At 41.3% G+C, this 20,036-nt stretch overlaps 1 protein-coding gene across 2 annotated transcripts in view; it reads left to right on the top strand.

Moving 5' to 3' along the window:
• Positions 1-3,302: 3,302 nt before the first annotated feature.
• Positions 3,303-20,036, top strand: part of LOC128821387 (Golgi phosphoprotein 3-like) — a 174,452-nt gene continuing 157,718 nt past the window's right edge. Inside the window, exon 1 of one of the 2 annotated variants that reach the window (XM_054002378.1) lies at positions 3,303-3,637. In XM_054002378.1, the coding sequence (XP_053858353.1) occupies positions 3,461-3,637 (177 nt within the window). In that variant the 5' untranslated portion in view covers positions 3,303-3,460. Of the gene's footprint in view, positions 3,668-20,036 lie in introns of both variants that reach the window. The other variant, XM_054002377.1, reaches the window with a different exon arrangement.

Raw genomic sequence — 20,036 nt, 5'->3', positions numbered from 1 at the left:
TACGAAACAAAAACAAGGCTAGGACTCCACCCTTATTGGCAAATTATTAGCTTTCTATTGCTCTGTCCTAGTGGTGTTTCTGGTCAAGACAATGCTGAATGGCTGTGGTCCCAAGCCTTTACCTAATACACTGGATCTATGGGAAGCCAGCCTGATTTAGAAGGTTTAAATTTAACAACTCTAGTCATGCACGATAACCAGATATATACTAAGCAGGAGTGGAAAAGACAAGAGGGGTGGTCAATTGAAGGAACCATAGGAGAGGAAATTAAGATAGGGTGTCAAATGATTAACGGGACTACCTACAATAAAGTTATCCAAATCAGTGTAGATAATCACAAGCATTCAAAGGTCTGCAATCATCCAAGTGAATTAGACTGTTGGTATAACTTCACATTAAGACAAACTGTTGACGTGGTTTGCCTCTGGGCCCACAACACCATTGGGTTGTCTTTCAAATTTACAATAAACGCCATGGCCAAGACTTTTACAAACCACTCCAGCATTCAAGTACACACCAAAAATATACCATTCAATCTTGAACCCAAGGTTTATGAAATCGGCCCATATGTCATAAGAAATACGGGTCAACAAAAACTGCTCTTTAACCCAGAATGGTCCCTTAAACGTGTTGAACTGTTAATGCAAACTAATATCTCGGCAGTTCAGCCAGCCTGCTCTCCCTTCCTAAGGTCATCCTTCGAAGGATGGACAAAGTGGCTACAAAAACAAGTACATCTCCGAGGTAGAATGCGAAGGGATTTAACTGGGATGTTAGGAACCGGATTGGGGGTTTTGAATGGGATTGACTCTGAGATATTAATGAACAAATTAGCTGCAGCAACTAACGATCTGACAAAATTAAAGCAGCCTTTACAGTCTTCTCTATTGGCACTAGGAGATAATCAGTGGCAAGTCTCAAAGGTACTGCCAAGATGGAGAGATATTGAGGATCACGACCATGACTTATTGGTAGACATGTTACAAGTGGCACAAGAGAACATATCTTTAGCCCTTAGTTGTATACAAGCACAATTATGGATACAATCAACAGCAGCTTTAATCATAAGAGAAGGAAGTGAGGGGGTGTTTCCAACTGAAGTACGAAGGGTCGTCTGGGACAATGCCACAGACTTTGAGAGGGATTCCCAATCTTGGTGGACCTTGGTAAATTTTACCTATAATCCCACCACTAACACTGCTACTGCCTTTGTGCTCACTATACGGAATGCCATAATTCACACTATACACCCTATTGTTGCCTTAGGAATAAGTCATGAAAAGTCAGTATTATACCCCTCAGAACATAGGGTATGGGCCTGGAAAAACCGAGGGAAATGGCAAACCATTAACCTAGAACCTTGCATTGCTTGGGAACAGCAGGGATTTATCTGTGAGACTAATTTAATTAGCACTCAAGACGTATGCCTTGACACTGACCAAGGCATTTGCCACTTTGAAATCCGCCCAGACCCCAACCCACGAACTGTATTAGTGTATATAGGTAATGGCTGTGTGTGTTTAAGGACTGTGTGTGATTTTATAGAAATTGATAAGAACAAGGTCTCCTTATTTACTAGAAATCATTCCAATTTCTGTATTTGCAACTTTATCAAAGTTACTGGGTGCGACTTTAACTACTCAGCACCAGTTGTATCCCACCAATTAATAAAATCAAACTACACAACATACAACAAATTACCACCCACACCCATTGGAATGAATTTAACCCTGGTTAAACAATTAATGAAACACCAAGATCTAATCAAAATTATAGAAGAAATTCACAAGAATGGGCAGAAAACTCTCGTAACTGTCCATCATGATATAACTGAAATAAACAGAGTCCTGCAAAGAGTAAAAAAGGATGCAAGTCATAACTGGTGGGATGCACTATTCGGATGGTCACCAACTGCAACTGGGATCATGAACACTTTAAGTCACCCCATTATAGTTTTACTAATTCTAGTCGCTATAAGTTTAATAATATCCATTTTAACACTCATATGGAATTGGAGGATGTTGCAACGTGTGGCTACTTTGACTTCACTCTTTAGAACTCATGGAATCCTGCTGAAAGAAAACTGTCCTGAAGTAGAAGACACTTTACTCCTAGCATACGAAGCAGCAAAGCGATTTGATGAACAAAATGGTAAAAGAGAAAATGGGGGATTGTGATAAACTGTGGTAACTTGTTTGTTCATCAAAAGAATTGGAATATTAAAGGAGGAAATATAAAAATTAAAGGGACTAGCCTGCTTGTTAGGAGATAGGGGAGGACAATAAAAAAGCAACTGCTACAAAGCGCAAGGCTATAGACATATTGCAAAAAACCGCAAGATCACAAGTATGATTAATCACCATATAGGGAGCTTTTCTTAGCTTTTTTGCAGACACAGGCTAAGGATGTCAGGGGATGGCCGGAGCTGATTATGAAATCAGCGACCACCAGGCAACGGCCACCGGACTAGACAACGTAGGAGTGCTCCAGGTACGCCCATCACTGTCCGGAGCCGATTGTGAAATCAGCGATCACCTGCCTCGACACAACGCAGAAACGACGCAGAGGGATGCTCAAGCTACGCACACCGCTATCGCGAAAGACACGAATGAAGAAACCTCCAAGAAACTATAAAAAGAAACTGAATAAGGGAGTGGGGTGTGGGGCACTGCAGTGTGGGACACTGCAGGAGGGGCGGTTAGGAGACCCCTACCCACCCAGCGCTGTTTTGCTTGCTACTGCTTGCTGTAATTAATAAAATTCTAATTGACCTTAAAAAGGCTGAATCAAATTATTCGCCTCAATTTATCACACTGAGTTTGGATATATATATATATATATATATATATATATAAATTTAGTCCTGGGGGCTGCACTAGCAATGAGACTTGGGGCTACAAGTGAAATCCAGCAGACTTAAGGTTGTAAATGAGAGTGTACTACCCAGCCCTCAGGTTATTCTGCGGCGGGCACCGGCTCTCCAGACCCCCTTCCCCTCCGCCCTGAGCGTTGGATTAATCGTCCTCCACAGCCCCGGCTAACGATTAGTAATAGTCAATAACAGCCGGCATCACCCGCACTCCCTGAGGCTGAGGTGGCCGCATCCCTGAGGCTCTCCGTCCACAGCTCCGGCCCTATGAGGGGCTCCTCCCGTCCACAGCACTTTCCGGTCGTACCCCTCCGCCTGCCACTACCACATCCTCCGCTGACATCAGCCTACGCCGCCATATTGGAGGAAAAGTCACCTCCGCCAGCTCGGCCGCAGCAGGCGGGGAATGCCGGTTTCCACCGCCACTGCCTCGGCCGAATCCCGCTCCCCATGATTCTCCGCGGCCGGCCGCTGCCCCCGTGGGGATAGGGCGGAGGCAGGAGCGGCTGCCGTCTCTCCTTTCCCCCTCTCGATCTGTCGCCAATTTCCTCTCCCCGTGGCGGGCCTTTGACCTTCCACCGCCTCCAGCCATGACTTCCTTGACCCAGCGTAGCTCCGGGCTGGTGCAGCGCCGGACAGAGGCCTTCCGCAACGCCGCCAAGGAGCGGGAGGCGGGAGGCAGCTCTGAGGATGAAGGCCGCCGGGACGAGCCCGGCGACGATGAGAAGGGCGACTCCAAGGAAACACGCCTCACCCTCATGGAAGAGGTGCTGCTCCTGGGTCTCAAGGACCGTGAGGTGCGGCCGGGCGCGCTGAGTAGGGGGTGGCTGACGGGATACCGCTTATTCGGGGGCTTATGGAGGTTGTTGATGGGAAAGGGGAACGTAAGTGGCGCTAGGGCGCGGGTGGGATGGGAGCAAGGATGCTGCTGGGTGAGTGTTGCTGTAGGTTTGGGGCAGAAGCGTTGTGAGCGACGGTGGACTGTTATGTAGCTTAGGGGTAGGAGCGCATACTGGAACAGGCTTGGGTTTTAGGAGAGGTGGGGAAGGTGATTGGATGTTGAGCGGAAGGAAACCTGTAGGAGATTTTGGATTGCCCTTTCAATGCAGGGTTTGCAGAGAGGCTCTAATATTTGTAGCATCTCAAGGAAGGCAGAGTAGGGCTTGGAGGAGGAAGACGACCTGAAGCCTCTGATAGCGTTGGTAGTTGACTTAGAGGCCCTGGTTAGACCTCTAATATTTTTGTACTCTTGTACTTACCTGTAATTCTAATGTGGAAGGCTTATGTACTCCTATGTATTTTGTCAGACACAACTTTATACTGCTTATGGGGTTCTCAGGTGCTTTAGTATGTTTAGTGGCCCTTTTTAAAATAAGACTTTCCAGAGTACTGTTGTGTTAAAAATGTCTTCAACTTTGGGGAGATACATTTGACAAAAATGGGCCTTGAATAATGAGAAGTTTGTCAAAATGAGGAAATGGCATTATTATGCAATTCTTTTTTTTTTTTTTTTTGCTGAATTTCTAGCTTAATTAGGTGACATGAAGCTGTTAATAACAGTCATTGAGGAAGGTATACTTCTACCAGTGTGCTGGATTTTTTGTTTGATTTGAAAGAGGTAATCAATATAAAAAGCATGCACACTACAGAAAATCCTGTCAGTTTAGTTTGATGCAATGTATGGTGAAGCATAAAATACATTTATTTATGTATTATGAATTTTACTAAGCGACCTGCTTTTTTTTCTTTTTGGTGAGAAGTAAACTAATGAAGCAGTTCATTGATTTGGGTGGAAGTCTCCTAAAACCATGTTTGTGAGTGCAGAATAATGGGGGGAAAGCTCCTAAGTTATGTGTTCTTTGACTCTACACTGCATCTAAAATAGATTTGATGGTTGATAAAGAATTGGTTAAAGAGTAATTTTCCTAGTTAACATTTGTTTTTTAATGCGTGTTTGTATATCTGTATATATACTTGCCACAGTAGCATATTTTATTTCTCCTTTAGATTGTGTATTTTGGGCTATATTCCTGTAATCACTTTTTTTTTCAGTTGGACCTTGCCATGGCATCCTAACAAAGTCAGTAGATATTCAGTGTTGTGTTCTTCCATCTGCTGAATCTGAAGGCATGTCTTTATGCACATTTCTCTTTCTACATACCTGAATAGCTGCATGAAAGTAAGTTAAGCATGACAAGACAGATATCTGTCAGGATTACCTAGGAGGTCTTGCCTTGAGGAAGGTAGGATAGACTGGATGATCATTCAGCCTTTTTTTTCACCCCCTCATGAGTATGTGCTAAATCTTCTGAATTTTGCAGGCATTAAGTTGTAAAGATTTCAAGGCAAGGAACAATCTGTCTGCCTAGAAAGAATATATGGTGCAAGTATACCTAGTATATCAAACACTGGGCCTAAAAATCCAGCTTTGCATTGGTGTGCATCAAAATTATAAATCATCCAACATTGCTACGTGCAACAGTGGCAAACACTGCAGGTAATCTATTTATGTGCATGCAAAAAGTAACTAAGTGATTACAGTGGCACATATGTTCGTGACTCCCTTGAGATTTTGCAGTTGAGATGTCAGACAAAAGGGATGATAATGTCTCTAGGGTAGGGATCTTATGTGCACAAACCTCAGCATGCACCATTTCTGTGCTTTGTTAGACGTGACTCATTAGGGTTTGTATTTTGATTTTGCATCTGATTGTACTCTTTTTTTCTAACACTATGTAAATGGCTTTGTCTTCATGAGTTAAAATCTCCATGATTTAATTTTTTAAATAAAACTGTAGATTAATTTTCAAAGATTTTTATTTTGTTCTCTGTTGTTCTAATGATAAGTTAGCAAAACTTAGGTACTTCATGCATCTGGAAATGCTTTTAATAAAATTTTTACTACTGATAAAATTTATTTTCCATGACATTTGTGTGAGATTTTTGTCATGACAACAAGCAGAGAAAAGTAATATAAGGTCTGTAAAGTATAATTGTGAAACTTCATGAAGTGTAAGGGAAAGGCAAAGAAAAGCCAGTAAATTTAAAGCTGATAATGTCCTTCCTTTTTTTGTGCAACAGGATAAAATAATTAGTGTTGAGTTTAAAATAAATAAATAAATAAAATAGTCTGAATTACCTAAGAATGTTTCCCTAAAAATAGCTTTTTTTTCTCAGAAAAGTCACTTAGAACTGCATTGATAACTTAGTTTTGAGTTGTTTTTTTTTTTTTTTGTAATTTCACTTCTAATATTAAACACTGATGAATATGGCTTAATACTACATAAATTCTATTAAAGAAGCCTTGCATGTAAGGACCTGCCATTAATAATTTTAAGTGTAAATTGCAGAACCTTTACTCATAGGAGAGAGAATTTCAGGCAGATTTAGATAGTGATGGATTGATTACTTTAGTGTTTCTAGGACACTTATATATTGATGTGAATCCTGTTTTCAGGATAGTGGAATGGCTGTAACAACCACAGACAAAAGTTTTGTGTTGTTGCTGCAGTATGGGTACAGTCATGCAGTCATGGGAATGTCCAGCTGCCCCAAAACAAACACAGCACACCTCAGTCCCATTCTCAATGCTTGAACAAAATTAACTTTTTTTTTTTCATTTGGCCTAATTAAATGGTAGTTTATGTATATGGGCTGGTTGCTCTTTTTTTTATTTTCACCAATGGTTCTTCCATTTGTATATTCCGTGTATATTCTGTGTATCTATAACTATTTCTGTATTTCGAGATCAAGATAGGTTTTAAGGGGTATGTGCTAAAATATGTTCATGACAGATCTGGTGTCCTTAGAGGAACAGGAGCACTGGAACAAAAGGAGCATCTATAATTTATTTGGAAACCCCTCAGAAACATGACTGGGAAAGGGAATCATGTTCCTCTATTTAGAATAGAGCAATAGCCTGTTGCTGTAGGAATAAAAAATACTGAAACAAAATACTTTGTTGTGTTAGGTTAAAAATAATATTGCAGTAGGACCGATCAAAGTCATAGCAAAAGGGAAGTTATTCTGTAGAACTACTGAAGCTTCTGAGGTCACCTCTCCCAAAAGAAGGAAGTGGTAAATATTGTTAGCTGATTTAAAAACTACAACTGAGATGAGTACAGGTCACTCTTTTCATTACAGTTCTTTCAGACATCTTGTAACTCAGTCCCATTGAAAACTGAGAGATTGCTAGGTTCTTTGTAGCTGTCACTCCATTTAAGTTTTTTATACATGTAGGGGGGTTTATGGTTGGTTTGTTGTTTGGTTTTTTGTGTGTGTGGTTTTTTTTGTTGTTGGGTTTTTTTTTTTTTTTTGAGTTCTCATTCAGTACAAGTTGGGAATCTATTAAAATGCAGTAATGCAAAGAGCTGATCTTGTCCTCTAAAAAATGTGCCACAACTAAGCAAATTGAAGCAGCTATAGAGACACAACACCTTCTGTAGTTCAGATAATTATATTTAGTAAGATAAAATACTTATTTGATCTGTAACTAATTCCTTATTTGCTGAAAGAAAACTCACATAATGTACACTGAAATAATTGTCATGTACTGCAGTCTGCTACAACAGTAAATATTTTTAGTTTTATTTACACTTTCATTGGTGAAAATTAAAATGTCCTTCATGAGAGTGAAGTAATGTTAATTCACTTTGGTACAGAAATTGTCTTGGACCTTAGCTACTCATGTTTGGCTTTTAGAAACTTCATTTATTGCTGAAGATTTAGTGTTACAGCATAGTTTTTTGTCATGTGAAGGTCTCTAGTTTATGATACTTTGCATTTAATTGAAATATGTTATTAGGGAGCTAGTTTGCCTGCTTCAGATGTGCTGTATTGTGTTGATTAGATTAATTCTAAAATGTAGTTTCTTTATTCTTACAAAATCAGAGTAGCTGGATTTCTTACTGAGTTTTATATTTTAATCCTAAAGAGATTTTTTTGGAAAGGTGAAATAGGAATTTTGAAAACATTCAAAATATAAGTGGTATTTTCCCTGATTTTAAGATTTGCCTTTGTGAAATTCATATTAGGATTCAGAAGTCTGTGATTTTTTTTTGCCCATGTAACAAACGAGTTTTCAGAAGGCATCTTTGTATCTTTTTTTTTCTCTTCCTCCTCTCTTCCCTCCCTCCCCTTAAAAAAGTTTCGGCAACAGCCTGAATGTCAACTCAAAAGCTCCCAAGTTTTTTTAAAATTTCTGAGACAAATGAGTGAAACATGAAGAGGCATCTACTGGGAATTTGCATTTCAGTTGAAGAATGATGTATGAATGTGTTGAAACTTTGACAAAGGCATGCTTTATCTCAAATCTTAAAATCATTTAGGTTGGAAAAGCCTTCTAAGATCATAGAGTCCAACCATTAAACTAACACTACCAAGTCCACCACTAAAGCATGTCCCTAAGTCCCGCGTCTACATGTCTTTTAAATACCTCCAGGGATGGTGATTTGACCACTTCCCATGGCAAAATGTTCAGGGCCTAATAACAACAAAGTATGGAATGAAATTTTTTTTCTTTTATAGTATAGGCCTTTTTGGTCCTTTTTAAAATTTCATGTCCATACCTAAATTACAGGCTAGCAGAAGGTAGGAGGTATGTGCTACAAGATGCAGTGAAGTGCCTCTTTACTGTGATGCTGAGTAAATCCTGCTTTTGTGCTCTTTGGAGAACAACATGCTGATTTGGAAGCAGCACTTTGGATACAAGTTGACTTTGTGTTGAAATGGTGTTTATATTTCATGGTTCTGTATGCAGCTAATATGGTTATCTAGCATGGCTAATCTATAACCTATATTATCTATTCATGGATAACTGAGTATAGTGTAGTCCCTTCTTTCATGTCAAGCTGTCTAGTGTAGGACAAAGGCAAAAACAATATGTTACTACATGTCCTGGTTCAGGGCAAATTTGGGAGAGAACCCCCAAAGGGGTTCCTCTAGTAAGCAGATTCAATTGGCCCCTCCCCCAACTGGTTCAGGAAAAAATACCTCCTTGGAGAAAAGTGGAAAAAACTGTTTATTAAACAAGAAAACCTAAACAATATTAAACAATAAAACCTCTTGCCGCTTCAAAAGAGAAACAAACTGAGAAAGTCCCCTCCATGGGTTGCAGCTCGGCTCACTCAGTCTCTTATCAGTCCCTCCGGCGCTGGAAATTCCGCGGCCCAGGCTCGGCCTGCTGGGCCACAGGTGCGAGCTGCTGCTGCTCTTCTGGGTGTTCAGTCCAGAGTAGTTTTAAACAGGTCCAAATAAAAGGAAAAAAAAACACAGTCCAGGGAACTTCTTTGCCTCGGCTAGCTAAAACTAACTAAAAAGCAAAGGAGAGCTCTGTCCCACTGTCTGTCCATCTGGAGACAACACAGTCCAGGAGCAGGAATGTGGAAGGAGTGAGTGCAGTTTTCTGAAAACAAACTGCGCGCTTCTTCTCTCCCCCCTTCGCTATCAGAACAAGTCTTAAAGGTGCAAAACTTATTATTCAGCATAAACAGAACAGACAATTGGGGATAAAAGCATCATATAGTCAACCCAGGACATAAAGCCTTTCTAGTGATACTTCTCAGTATTTTTAAGCACTCTTTAAAAAACAAAACTGTAACCTTTTCCTCGCCTGTAGCAAGCTGTTTTTATAAAACATTTTGCACAAAGTATAGCTGAGAAAGTATTGCTGTTAATTGCTAGAAGTGGAACTAAAAGTTAACATAATTTTATGTCAAAGAAAAAGTGATGTTATTTTAGGTGTTCTTTGATCCTAAAGTAGTCGAAGTACTGGAGCATTTATCTCAGTTACTTAAGCTTCACAGTAACTAGCCACCTTTGCAATGCTAAATTGACCAGGCTAAGTGTTACAGATAGTATATTCAAGAATGACTTTGCTACTCGAGGAGCAAATAATTACTAGAGCACATAATCATTTCTGTTTTGCATTACTGAGGAAATTATACAATGCTTTTAGTTGAAAGGGACATTTAAAAGTAATTTCATCCAACCCCCCTGCAATGAGCAGGGACATCTACAAGATCAGGTTGCTCAGAGCCCTGTCCAGTCTGACCTTGAATGTTTTCAGGGATGGGGCATCTATCATCTCTCTGGGCAACCTATGCCAGTGTTTCACCACTCTCATCATAAAAAAATTCCTATATCTAGTTTCTTATTTCTTCCTTATAGTCTTTCTTATATCTACCCTCTTTTAGTTTAAAACCATTAGCCCATGTCCTATTGCAACAGACCCTACTAAAGAGTTTGTCCCCATCTTTTTTTATAAGATCCCTTTAACTACTGAAAGGTCACAATGAGGTCTTCCTGGAGTTTTCTCCAGGCTGAACAACCCAATCTCTCTCAGCCTGTCTTCACAGGAGAGGTGCTCCAGCCCTCTGATCATCTTCATGTCCCTCCTCTAGATCTGCTCCAACAGGCCCATGTCTTTCCGGGCGGACAACTCCAGATGGGGTCTCATGAAAACAGATTATACGGGGAGAATCACCTCCCTCGACCTGCTGGACACACTGCTTTTGATGCAGCCCAAGTTTGGCTTTCTGGCCTGCCAGCACATACTGCCATCTCATGTTCAGTTTTTCATCCACTAAAAGGATGGGAAAGGAAAGCTAGTCTGGAGTAAATGTGTGGCTCAGTTTCCTCTGCATAGACAGCATTCTCAATCTGTTTTCTCATAACTTTTAATAAAGAAAGAAAAAAATAGTAGTCGGTTAATCATGTGCCACTTTTAACTGTGTTTTTTTACAGTTTGCAAACAGGTCTTGGATCAATTTCAGTAATTTATTTTCTTTCAGAAATATTCATAAAATGTTACTGCAGAATGATTTCACATACACATATCGACATTAAAACATTTTGTTTTCTGTTTGTGATGGATCATTAAGATAATAAAATAGTATGTCTTTTAAGCTCGATCTTTGTAATTGGAGAGCTGTTAAACACTCATAGGTCTTTTACTATTTGTGGCTGTTACAGGGTTTATTCATCACAATAGGAAATTAAACTATCAAGCTCTTTGCATATCTTTCTGTTCCTGATATTCTTTTAAGCACTTGTAAGTTACTGCCCTGGTTCTGGCCAGGACGCAGTTAATTTTTGCAGCAGCCAGGATGAACACAGCCAGGTCCTTCAGGTCATTTAATACCACCTCATGCCATTTGCAAGGGGGAAGGAGTGGGGTGGGTGTGGATATTGTCAGCTCAGTCAGAGAGAAAGAGAAAGGTTTTCTAACCAGGTGAGAGCCTGGGAAGCAGTTGGGAAAGAATGCAAATAATTCTCTAATCTATCTTGTTATTCACATTGTTTATAGATGTGTTCTGCCTCTGTGCGTCATTCACTGCCCACCAATGGTGTGGGATGTTTTTACTCTAAGACCAATGAAATTAGTCTTCTCGATGTTCTCTATATATAGAGCGGTACATTTGAAATAAATCAGAGTTCATTTTCTTAGCCTTCTGATCTGGAGTTCTCTGTTCCCGTCCTGCTCAACGGCATCAGGTGGGTACCCTTCCAATTTGGCCAGGGTGTGTGGAGTGTGCAGTCCAGGTTCCCCAGTGAGCAATCGTGTGTGAATCGTTCACCTATCTTGTACACTCTGCTATTAGTATTGTTGCTGTTACTGTTGGTTTTCTTATCTCATTGCTGTTTCTGGTAAATTGTTCTTATCTCAACCTGTGATCTTTGCCTTTTTATGTCTCCAATTCTCCTCTGGGGGGGAGAGTGGAGAGTGAGTGAATGAGCCAGAGTGGGTTGGAAACAAATTTGATCTAAGCATTTGTTGTATTAGGTACGGAGCCACTGGTCACAATGTTGCTTGATCTGTTCATGTGGGTGTGGTACCTAACCCTGTATATATTCCTGTATGTGCTCCTCATGGTGCTCTTTTTCAGAGCAGGGAGAGGAAACAGGATTACTTTGTTGCTGTACTGTGGGATATCAGTTTATGACATGATAACATCAAGGGCAATGGGGGTCATTTGTGATATGTATTCAGTGTTGTTCTTCTGCCCTTACTTCAAGTGCTACCTCTGGGAATTCTTTTATAATTGTTCCCAGTGTGTGGGGGAACAGGGGAGGATGATTTTCCCCAGCTTTTCACTCCCTTTTCATTTTTCAGGCCTGTTACAGCAGCTTTTGAGAATTTTGAATTCCCTCTGGATGTTAAGGAAAGCATGTTCTTGTTGCTAAGTCTGCCAGGTATCCTCAGTGTGGTCCACGCTGTGTTTAGAGTCAAGAAAGATTTCTAGGGAGGTTTTTCAGAGATCTGCCCAAGGGTGGATAGTCATGAGTGGCATGGAATGTGAGAGGAAATGGGCCAGCTTTTGAAGGATTATTCTGCTCCAATGGTTTGGAGGTTCACCCCTGAAAAAATACAGAACCCTGATAAAGTGGAAGAATATTTCAAAGAAAATCACTGTGGCAGTTCCAGAGAGAGGCAACTTATTGCAGTGTGCTGGGCCCTGGCTACTACTTACTGGATACTGCTTGTCATTAGATGGCACCCTCAGGGGGAGAGGAAGGAAAGCAGATCAACAGGCACTGTGTCCACTCAAACTGCAACTGAACCAGAGGGACAACCCGTGCCGGCAGCAGTCACTCCTATAGAGAAGAAGAAATCCAAGACAAAATCAGTTAATGTAGTGAGTGATGAGGAGGAAATAGGGCCCTCACAACAGGAGGAAGAGGCAGGGCCAAAGAAAATCACCCAATCCTTATTCCTGGGTAAGCTGCAAGATATGTGAAAAGATTTCAACTGCCATCTGGGTGAGCCCCTGGTAACCTGGCTGCTCTGATGCTGGGATAGTGTAGCCCACAGTTGGAAACTATATGGTAATAAAGCCAAGCAACTGGGATCCCTGTCCAGGGATGCAGGCATTGACAAGGGGTTTGGGAAAAAGATAGAAATCTTCAGCCTCTGGAGGCAACTCCTGTCAAGTGTGAGGGAAAAGTATCTTTTCCAGGACAATCTATCAGTGCACCAAGGCAAGTGGAACACCATGAAGAAAGGTACCTGGTACTTGAGAGAATTAACTGTGTTGGACATACTCTATAAGGATTCAAGTAACGAGCAGTCCCCTATAGATCCAGATGAAGTCCAGTGTACACAAACCATGTGGTGGAAGTTCCTGTGGAGTAGAACACACTATCATCATATGCTAACTCATAGGCAGTGATGTCATGGAAAGAAGACCAAACAGTGGATAATTTGGTTGTCTAACTCCAGCAATATAAAGAAAGTCTCTCTTTTCCCCTTTGGGCCTGTGTCTCGTCCATGGAAAGACTGTCCAAGGACCTCCAGCAATTTAAAGAGGAAATGTCCCATGCCCTGCCAGTACAGACCAATGTCTCTGCTATTGGGAGCAAGTGACTTCCTGCTCAAGAGAGGATTCACATGACAAGGTAACCTGTGATTTTTACCTGCATGACCATGGAGAGGGTATGAGGAAGTGGGATGGAAAACCCACCTGTGCCCTAGGAGCATGGATATGTGAGTTGAAAGGAACAACAACCACTGCAGGAAAATTCTTTAAGTATAAATGCTGCTTCAGTTTCCAGTGGGCAGGTCCTCAGACAAAATAGGAGGGCTGATGTTACTTCTGATTCTCTTGAAGGGACCTCCAGGTCATATTTACAAGAAGTGAGTAATGAGTACTATGACCAGGAATAGAGGGGTCCTGCCTCCATCCAGGTGGAGGAAGGGGACAATCGGATCTACTAGACTGTGTGGACCTGATGGTCTGGCACATCAGACCCATAAGAGTATAAGGCTTTAGTTGACACTGTCACACAATGTATCCTGATGCCATTGAGATATATAGGGGCAGAATCCATCTCTGTTTCTGGGGTGACAGAGGGATACCAAGAGCTGACTGTACTGGAAGCCAAAGTGAGCTTGACTGGGAAGAAATGGCAAAATCACTCTATTGTGACTGGCCCAGAGGCCTCAGGCATCCGTGGCATAGATTACCTCAGGAGAGGGTATTTCAAGGACCCAAAAGGGCACCATTGGGCTTTTGGGATAGCTGTTGTGGAGACAGAGGGAATTAGACAGCTTGCCTGGTCTCTCAGAGGACCCTTCTGCTATTGGACTGCTGAGGGTTGAAGAAAAACAGGTAGTGATCGCTACCACAACAGTGCACTGTCAACAATACCACACCAGCCAGGACTTGACTCAGGGATATTAATTGAATTTATTACCAATAAAATCAGAACAGGATAATGAGAAGTAAAACAAATCTTAAAAACCCCTTGCCCCAACTTCTCCTTCCTTCCTGGGCTTAACTTTATTCCTGATTCTCTACCTCCTCCCACCCCAGCAGTGCAGGGAGACAGGGAATGGGGGTTACAGTCAGTTCATAATCTGTTATTTCTGTCTCTGCTTCCTCTCCAGGGAGAGTCACAGAATCGTAGAATCAACTAGGCTGGAAAAGACCTTTGAGATCACGAAGTCCAACCTATGACCTAACACCACCTTGTCAACTAGACCATGGCACTAAGTGCCATATTCAGTCTTTTCTTAAACACCTTCTAGGGACAGTGACTGTACCACCTCCCTGGGCAGCCCATTCTGATGATCAGTTACTCTTTCTCTGAAGAACGTCTTCCTAATGTCAAACCTAAACTTCCCCAGGCACAGCTTAAGATTGTGTTCTTGTGTTCTCTTGTCCTGTTGCTGGTTGCCTGAGGAGAAGAGACTGACCCTCACCTGGCTACAACCTCCTTTCAGGGAGTTGTAGAGAGTGATAAGGTACTTCCCCTGCTCCAGCATGCCGTCCCTCCCATGGGAAGCAGTCCTCCATTAGCTTCTCCAACATGAGTCATTCCCACGAACTACAGTTCTTCATGAACTGCTCTAACATGGGTCCCTTTCCACAGCACCATCCTTCAGGTGCAACCTGCTCCAGCATGGGTCCTGCACAGGGTCACAAGTCCTGCCAGCACCCTGCTCCAGCACAGGCTTTCCATGGGGTCACAGTCTCCTTCAGGCATCCACCTGCTCTGGCATGGGTCTCCTCCATGGGCTGCAGGTGGATCTCTGCATCCCCATGGTCCTCCATGGGCTACAGGGGCACAGCTGCTTCACCATGGTCTTCACAACAGGCTGAAGGGGAATCTCAGCTCTTGTACCTGTAGCATCTCCTCCCCTTCTTTCTTCACTGACCTTGGTGTCTGCAGAGTTGTTCCTTTCTCATACACTCACTCTGCTCTTCTCTGGATGCAATTAATTCTGTGCAATCATTTTTTCACCTTCTTAAATATGTTATCATACAGGCATTGCTACCACCTCTGATGGGCTTGGCCTTGGCCAGTGGCAGATTTGTCTTGGAGCTGGCTGGCATTGGCTCTGTCAGACATGAAGGAAGCTTCCAGCAGCTTCTATGAATGTTGCAGTGAAGGTTTTCCTTTTTCTCTTCCATCATTATTTTCTGTTGTCTGCATTTTCCTCAACTTCTTATGAGTATGTTTCGTTTTTCTGGTGAAAAGACTTTTAATTGACTCTCACTAGAGTTTAAGGTGCTTTATATGCTTGCAGTCTGTGATACACAAAGGGACGAGACCCACCAGCAGAGAGAGAGTGAATCTGATATTTTATTCAGAAGCATCAGTGTATATATCTTTACTCCTAAGAGCTTTTTTTTTGGTTACAGCTTACAGATGTAATCACAGTTCTACAAGAAATCTGTCCTCTTGACATTTTCCAGTGTTCCCTCCAAAGCCATGGTAAAGGAGGGTGAAGAGTGTATAGTTCTATGTCGATGTAGAAGTAGAAACTAGTTTGTCCAGTTCTGTCTCAGGTACAGCTGTCCAGAGATACGCTACTGCTGCTGCTGGCATTGCTGCTGCTGCTCTCTGTTTAACTCTTTCCTTACACCAACACCTGTTACTCCAACAATTCCCCCTTTTCTATATTTTGGGGTCATGGACAAAGCAAGTGCAACCATGGCTTGTTTTTGTGTACCTTTAACAGCTCTGAATATGTTGGAAAGGACTAGACAAAATTTAAAAAGATATCACTGCCAGACAACCCAATCTAATAAAAACCCAGACTCGTAAATTTATTCCTGAAAACCAGTTTTTCAGATTTAACCAAGTAAGATCATTTTTTAAGTCTGTCAGCACATTTTGCTTCTCCAGAGTTTGCAAATCTCTGAGTTGATCTTTTAATTGAGTGTGAAGTGAGTGGATATCTTGTATTAGGGTTTTATCAAAGGCTCCTTGGAGGTGGTTTTTGATTGTTTCCTAATTTTGTTCCATTTCATTCCATGAACAAGGAGTGACACATAAAGAGTTATGTATGTGTTCCCAATCGCAATGTAAAGATATGCGGGTTTTTTGAGCCTCAACTCTTTCGCCAATCCACAAAAGAGCACTTTTTAAGGCATCCTAATCTGGTCATTTTTTCCTTGTCAATTTGCTCTCCTGTTTGTAACTCTTTCATAATACTGGTTAGAGCTTGTCCCACAGCGTGGGCAGTTTGAATGGGATTAGTTAAAGCTGCAACAGCTGCAGAGGCTGCAGTTAAAACTATTACAGCAGAAATGATGGCAAAGATCAGCCAACCGAGAAATTTGCGAACTCACTTCTTACTCTTTTGGATTTCCTCCTGGAATAGTCGAGCCAATTGTGAGAGTCTGTTTGTCCTTCCCAAGCCCTAGTCAGATTTACAAGTACCCAAATTTCTGGTCTTCTCTTAAATGTAAGAAGGACAGAAAAGTTATTCATATCTTCATTGGTTACACGATTTAAAAGCAAAAGAATTAGCATACAGAAAATACAAGCCATTCCTATAATCACTTGAAAAATCATTACCTAAAGCAAAAACATATGGGTGCAAAGTACAAGTCATTAGTGATTGTTTCTTTAGCACTGTCAAATTTGCAAGGGTGGCACTCTTGAACAAGTTCACCTGGTATATGGTATTACCAAAGGCAGGTAACAGCATTTTCCACAGATGCTTATGAACATGTGATTGATTACTACCTAGATAATATTGAATCAATGGTCTGGCCATTCCACCATCATGCCAAACAATGCTGTAGTTTGACTTTTAGAAGGGAAGAATGGTTTTATTTGTTCCCTTTTCTCTAATGATACTGTGTGGTCCCCAGTCAATTATTTTCCCATACTGTAAGAACTGTTGTTATAGATGTTGTCCTAAACATGATGTCCATTCCAAACGTTGTAAATTGGAAATGGATGTAAAACAACATTTGGGATAATGAGGTGGAGTGGCATCCATAGGATTGTTGGAGATGAACAGAATGGTTGGTGATGTAATAGCAGTCAATTTTTTTCCTGAGGATTCGTATATCAAGTGGAATTGCATAGAAAAATTGGTACAAGGTAAAGGTGAAAAGGTACTCGTTTGATTCCACATAAAGTAAATAGGTGGTAAACTAGTAACATAAGAAGCATTGGTAGCATACGTATTTACAACATCCTGATCTAGGGAAGGAAGCCAAGTTCCTCCTACCCATTCTGTTCCATTGTTGCTGAGGGGAGGTTCTGGATCCCATCTGGTCAGAGGCTGAAACAGCAGTGTGTTGAAAATGTGTGCCCAGTAGGTTGTTCCTTCCACCATATTCTTCTGCAGTATAGCAGAAGAAAGATGACAAGACTCATTGTTGTCATCCTTGGCTGGTTTTGATGTATCTCTCTGGAATCCAATATGGTCCTATGGGCAAAAAAACCACATCCATAGCCTCTTCCCCAAGCTAACAGTGGAACTGGACCTTTCCACTCACCACTGTGTACATTCTTGTATGTAACTTCTGGGTGAACTCCTTCTCTATCAGTTGTCTGACCTGGGCACCTTTGATGTGCAGTGAGGTCATCCCTAGTGGAAAGATTCAAAAAATTTAAAACATAGGTTGCTTTATCAAGCTGCTCCTGAGGGAGCATGCCTATGGGATTCCCTCTTTTTTGTTTCAGTAGCATGTTTTTCAATGTGCAATGTGCCCTCGTCACTATGACCTGGCCTGTTGGAGAGTGGGCAATACCCATAACGTGCTTGAGCCTTCAAGTGTGGAAAAAAATCTCGTATTTTTCGAGATATATATGCAGATCCGTTGTTTGTTTTTATGTGTTGAGGAATGCCCATAGTAGCAAAGGCATGTAGCCAATGTCGGGTGGCATCTCTTGATTTTTCACCTTTGTGAGCTGTTGCTACTATGAAACCTGAAAAAGCATGAATGGAAACATGCACATATTTAAAAATTCCAAAACTCGATATGTGGGTAACATCTCTTTGCCAAATATCATTAGGTTTTAACCCTCGTGGGTTTGTACCTAATGTTTGTGGTAAGGAAAAAGTTTGCTGGCATTGTGAACAAGCATTCACTATATCTCGAGCTTGTGGCAAGGTTAAGCCAAATTGTTTTGCCAGTGCTCAGGCATTTTGATGATAGAAATAATAAGAAAGTTTTGCCTGCCCTAATTTTTGTGGCATAGTGACTGCCATAGCAAGAGCATCTGCTCTTGCATTACCTTCCACTATACGTCCAGGCAGAGTGATATGTGACCTAAGGTGCAGGATGTAGTATTCATGAGACCTGTGAAGTAAAAGGTTATACAGAGTGGTTAATAACACAAAAATATCTTTGTTAGAGACTTCCTTCAGGAAAGAATGTTCTATTCTCTTGACAATTCCTGTAACATAAAGACAGCCAGAGACAATAGGTTCTTGTGAAAAAATACGAAATGCTTCTACCACAGCTGCCAGTTCGACTAGCTGGGTAGATCCAGGTTGGAAAGTTTTTGAGTGTTCCCATTGTCCTGTATAATTTTTCCACAGGGTCACAGCTTTGTGTGTTTTCCCTGATCCATCAGTGAAAACAGTTTTTGCATCAGGAATAGTTGTTTTTGACTATAGACACCTTGGTTGGAAGGGAAGTTCTTTGAAGGACTGCAACAATGCATGTCGAGGCATCGTATGAATAAACTGTCCATTGTAGTCTGCAAGGGCAATTTGAAATGACAGTGATTCCCTGAAAAGATTCTCTAATTCTGCTGCAGTAATAGGGAGATGTATCATTGCCAGATCATATCCTGTTAGGCTCTAACATCAGAGTTGTCCCATCAACAGTGATTTGTGGAAAAAAAACTGACTCCACAACTTGTAAAAGTTGTAAAGCCGGTATGTTTATTACAGCACTGGATGCATGTGGGGATCGTCCCCCCTTAAAGAACATGCGCGCCCCTGAGAACTCCCGATCCTTTTTTATTCCCTTACTAGTACATATGCATAGAGTTTCACAATAGGTTCATGCATATTCATTTTACTGGTTTCATGTTACAACTTGCAATTAGTCTTTGTACAGAAAACAGTCTTTGTACAGAGAACTCTCTGGTCACTTTGTCTGTCTCTTGCAGACTCAGCTTTGGTTTTTTTTTTTTTTTTCTTTATTTCAAAGTTTAAGCTCTCTTATCTCTTCAGCTTGTAAATTCACATTCTTTCTCCTCGGCTGAGGCAGTTTTTATGAGCGCAGCAGAGCTACCAGACTAAACAGTATATTTTTCCTATGCTAGCAAGCTACTAATAATTCAAAGTGGCACATTTCAACTAAATCCAAATGGATTTCCACCCTGTTAAATTTCCACTCTGTTTCAACAGCAGTCGAATAATCATTTCAAGTTGAGTTGTTATAGTTTTTGAAAAGGTGTGTGGCAAGAAAATCCATTCTAGCAACCAGAGATGACGTTCTTGCACATCACATTGTCCAATAAGGGCATAGGGTTGGAAAGATTGCAAAATCAGGAACAGCCGAAAAGGCAAATCTGGGTTTCAACATGTGGTAAAGGACTTGTTGATTTTATCACTTAGAGTTTGCCTTTTGGGCAGTTTTTGTCAACTTCCTAGGGCAACAGAGGTCTGGGTCCCCTTTTAACAACTGAAATGAAGGAGATAATTCTTCTGTTGTAATTCCCAACAAAGGGCGAATCCAATTAATGGTTCCCAGTAACTTTTGCAAGTAATTCAACATGTGTATGTTAGTTTTCAAAGGTACTGGCTGGGGAGTGACTGTTGTTTCAAGCAGTTTTAAGCCCAAGTATTTCTAAGGGGGTTCTGTTTGAATTTTGTCTGTGGCTATGCATAGACCTCTGCTGGTGAGTGTTATTTTTAAAGCTGCAAGGCAATCACCCAATAGTGTTGAGCTGTCAGAGGCAATT

Source organism: Vidua macroura, chromosome W, assembly GCF_024509145.1.
Source record: "Vidua macroura isolate BioBank_ID:100142 chromosome W, ASM2450914v1, whole genome shotgun sequence".
In the NCBI taxonomy this organism is placed as follows: domain Eukaryota; kingdom Metazoa; phylum Chordata; class Aves; order Passeriformes; family Viduidae; genus Vidua; species Vidua macroura.
The sequence above is the reverse complement of the archived record's forward strand: the minus strand, read 5'-3'. Positions and strand labels throughout refer to the sequence as shown.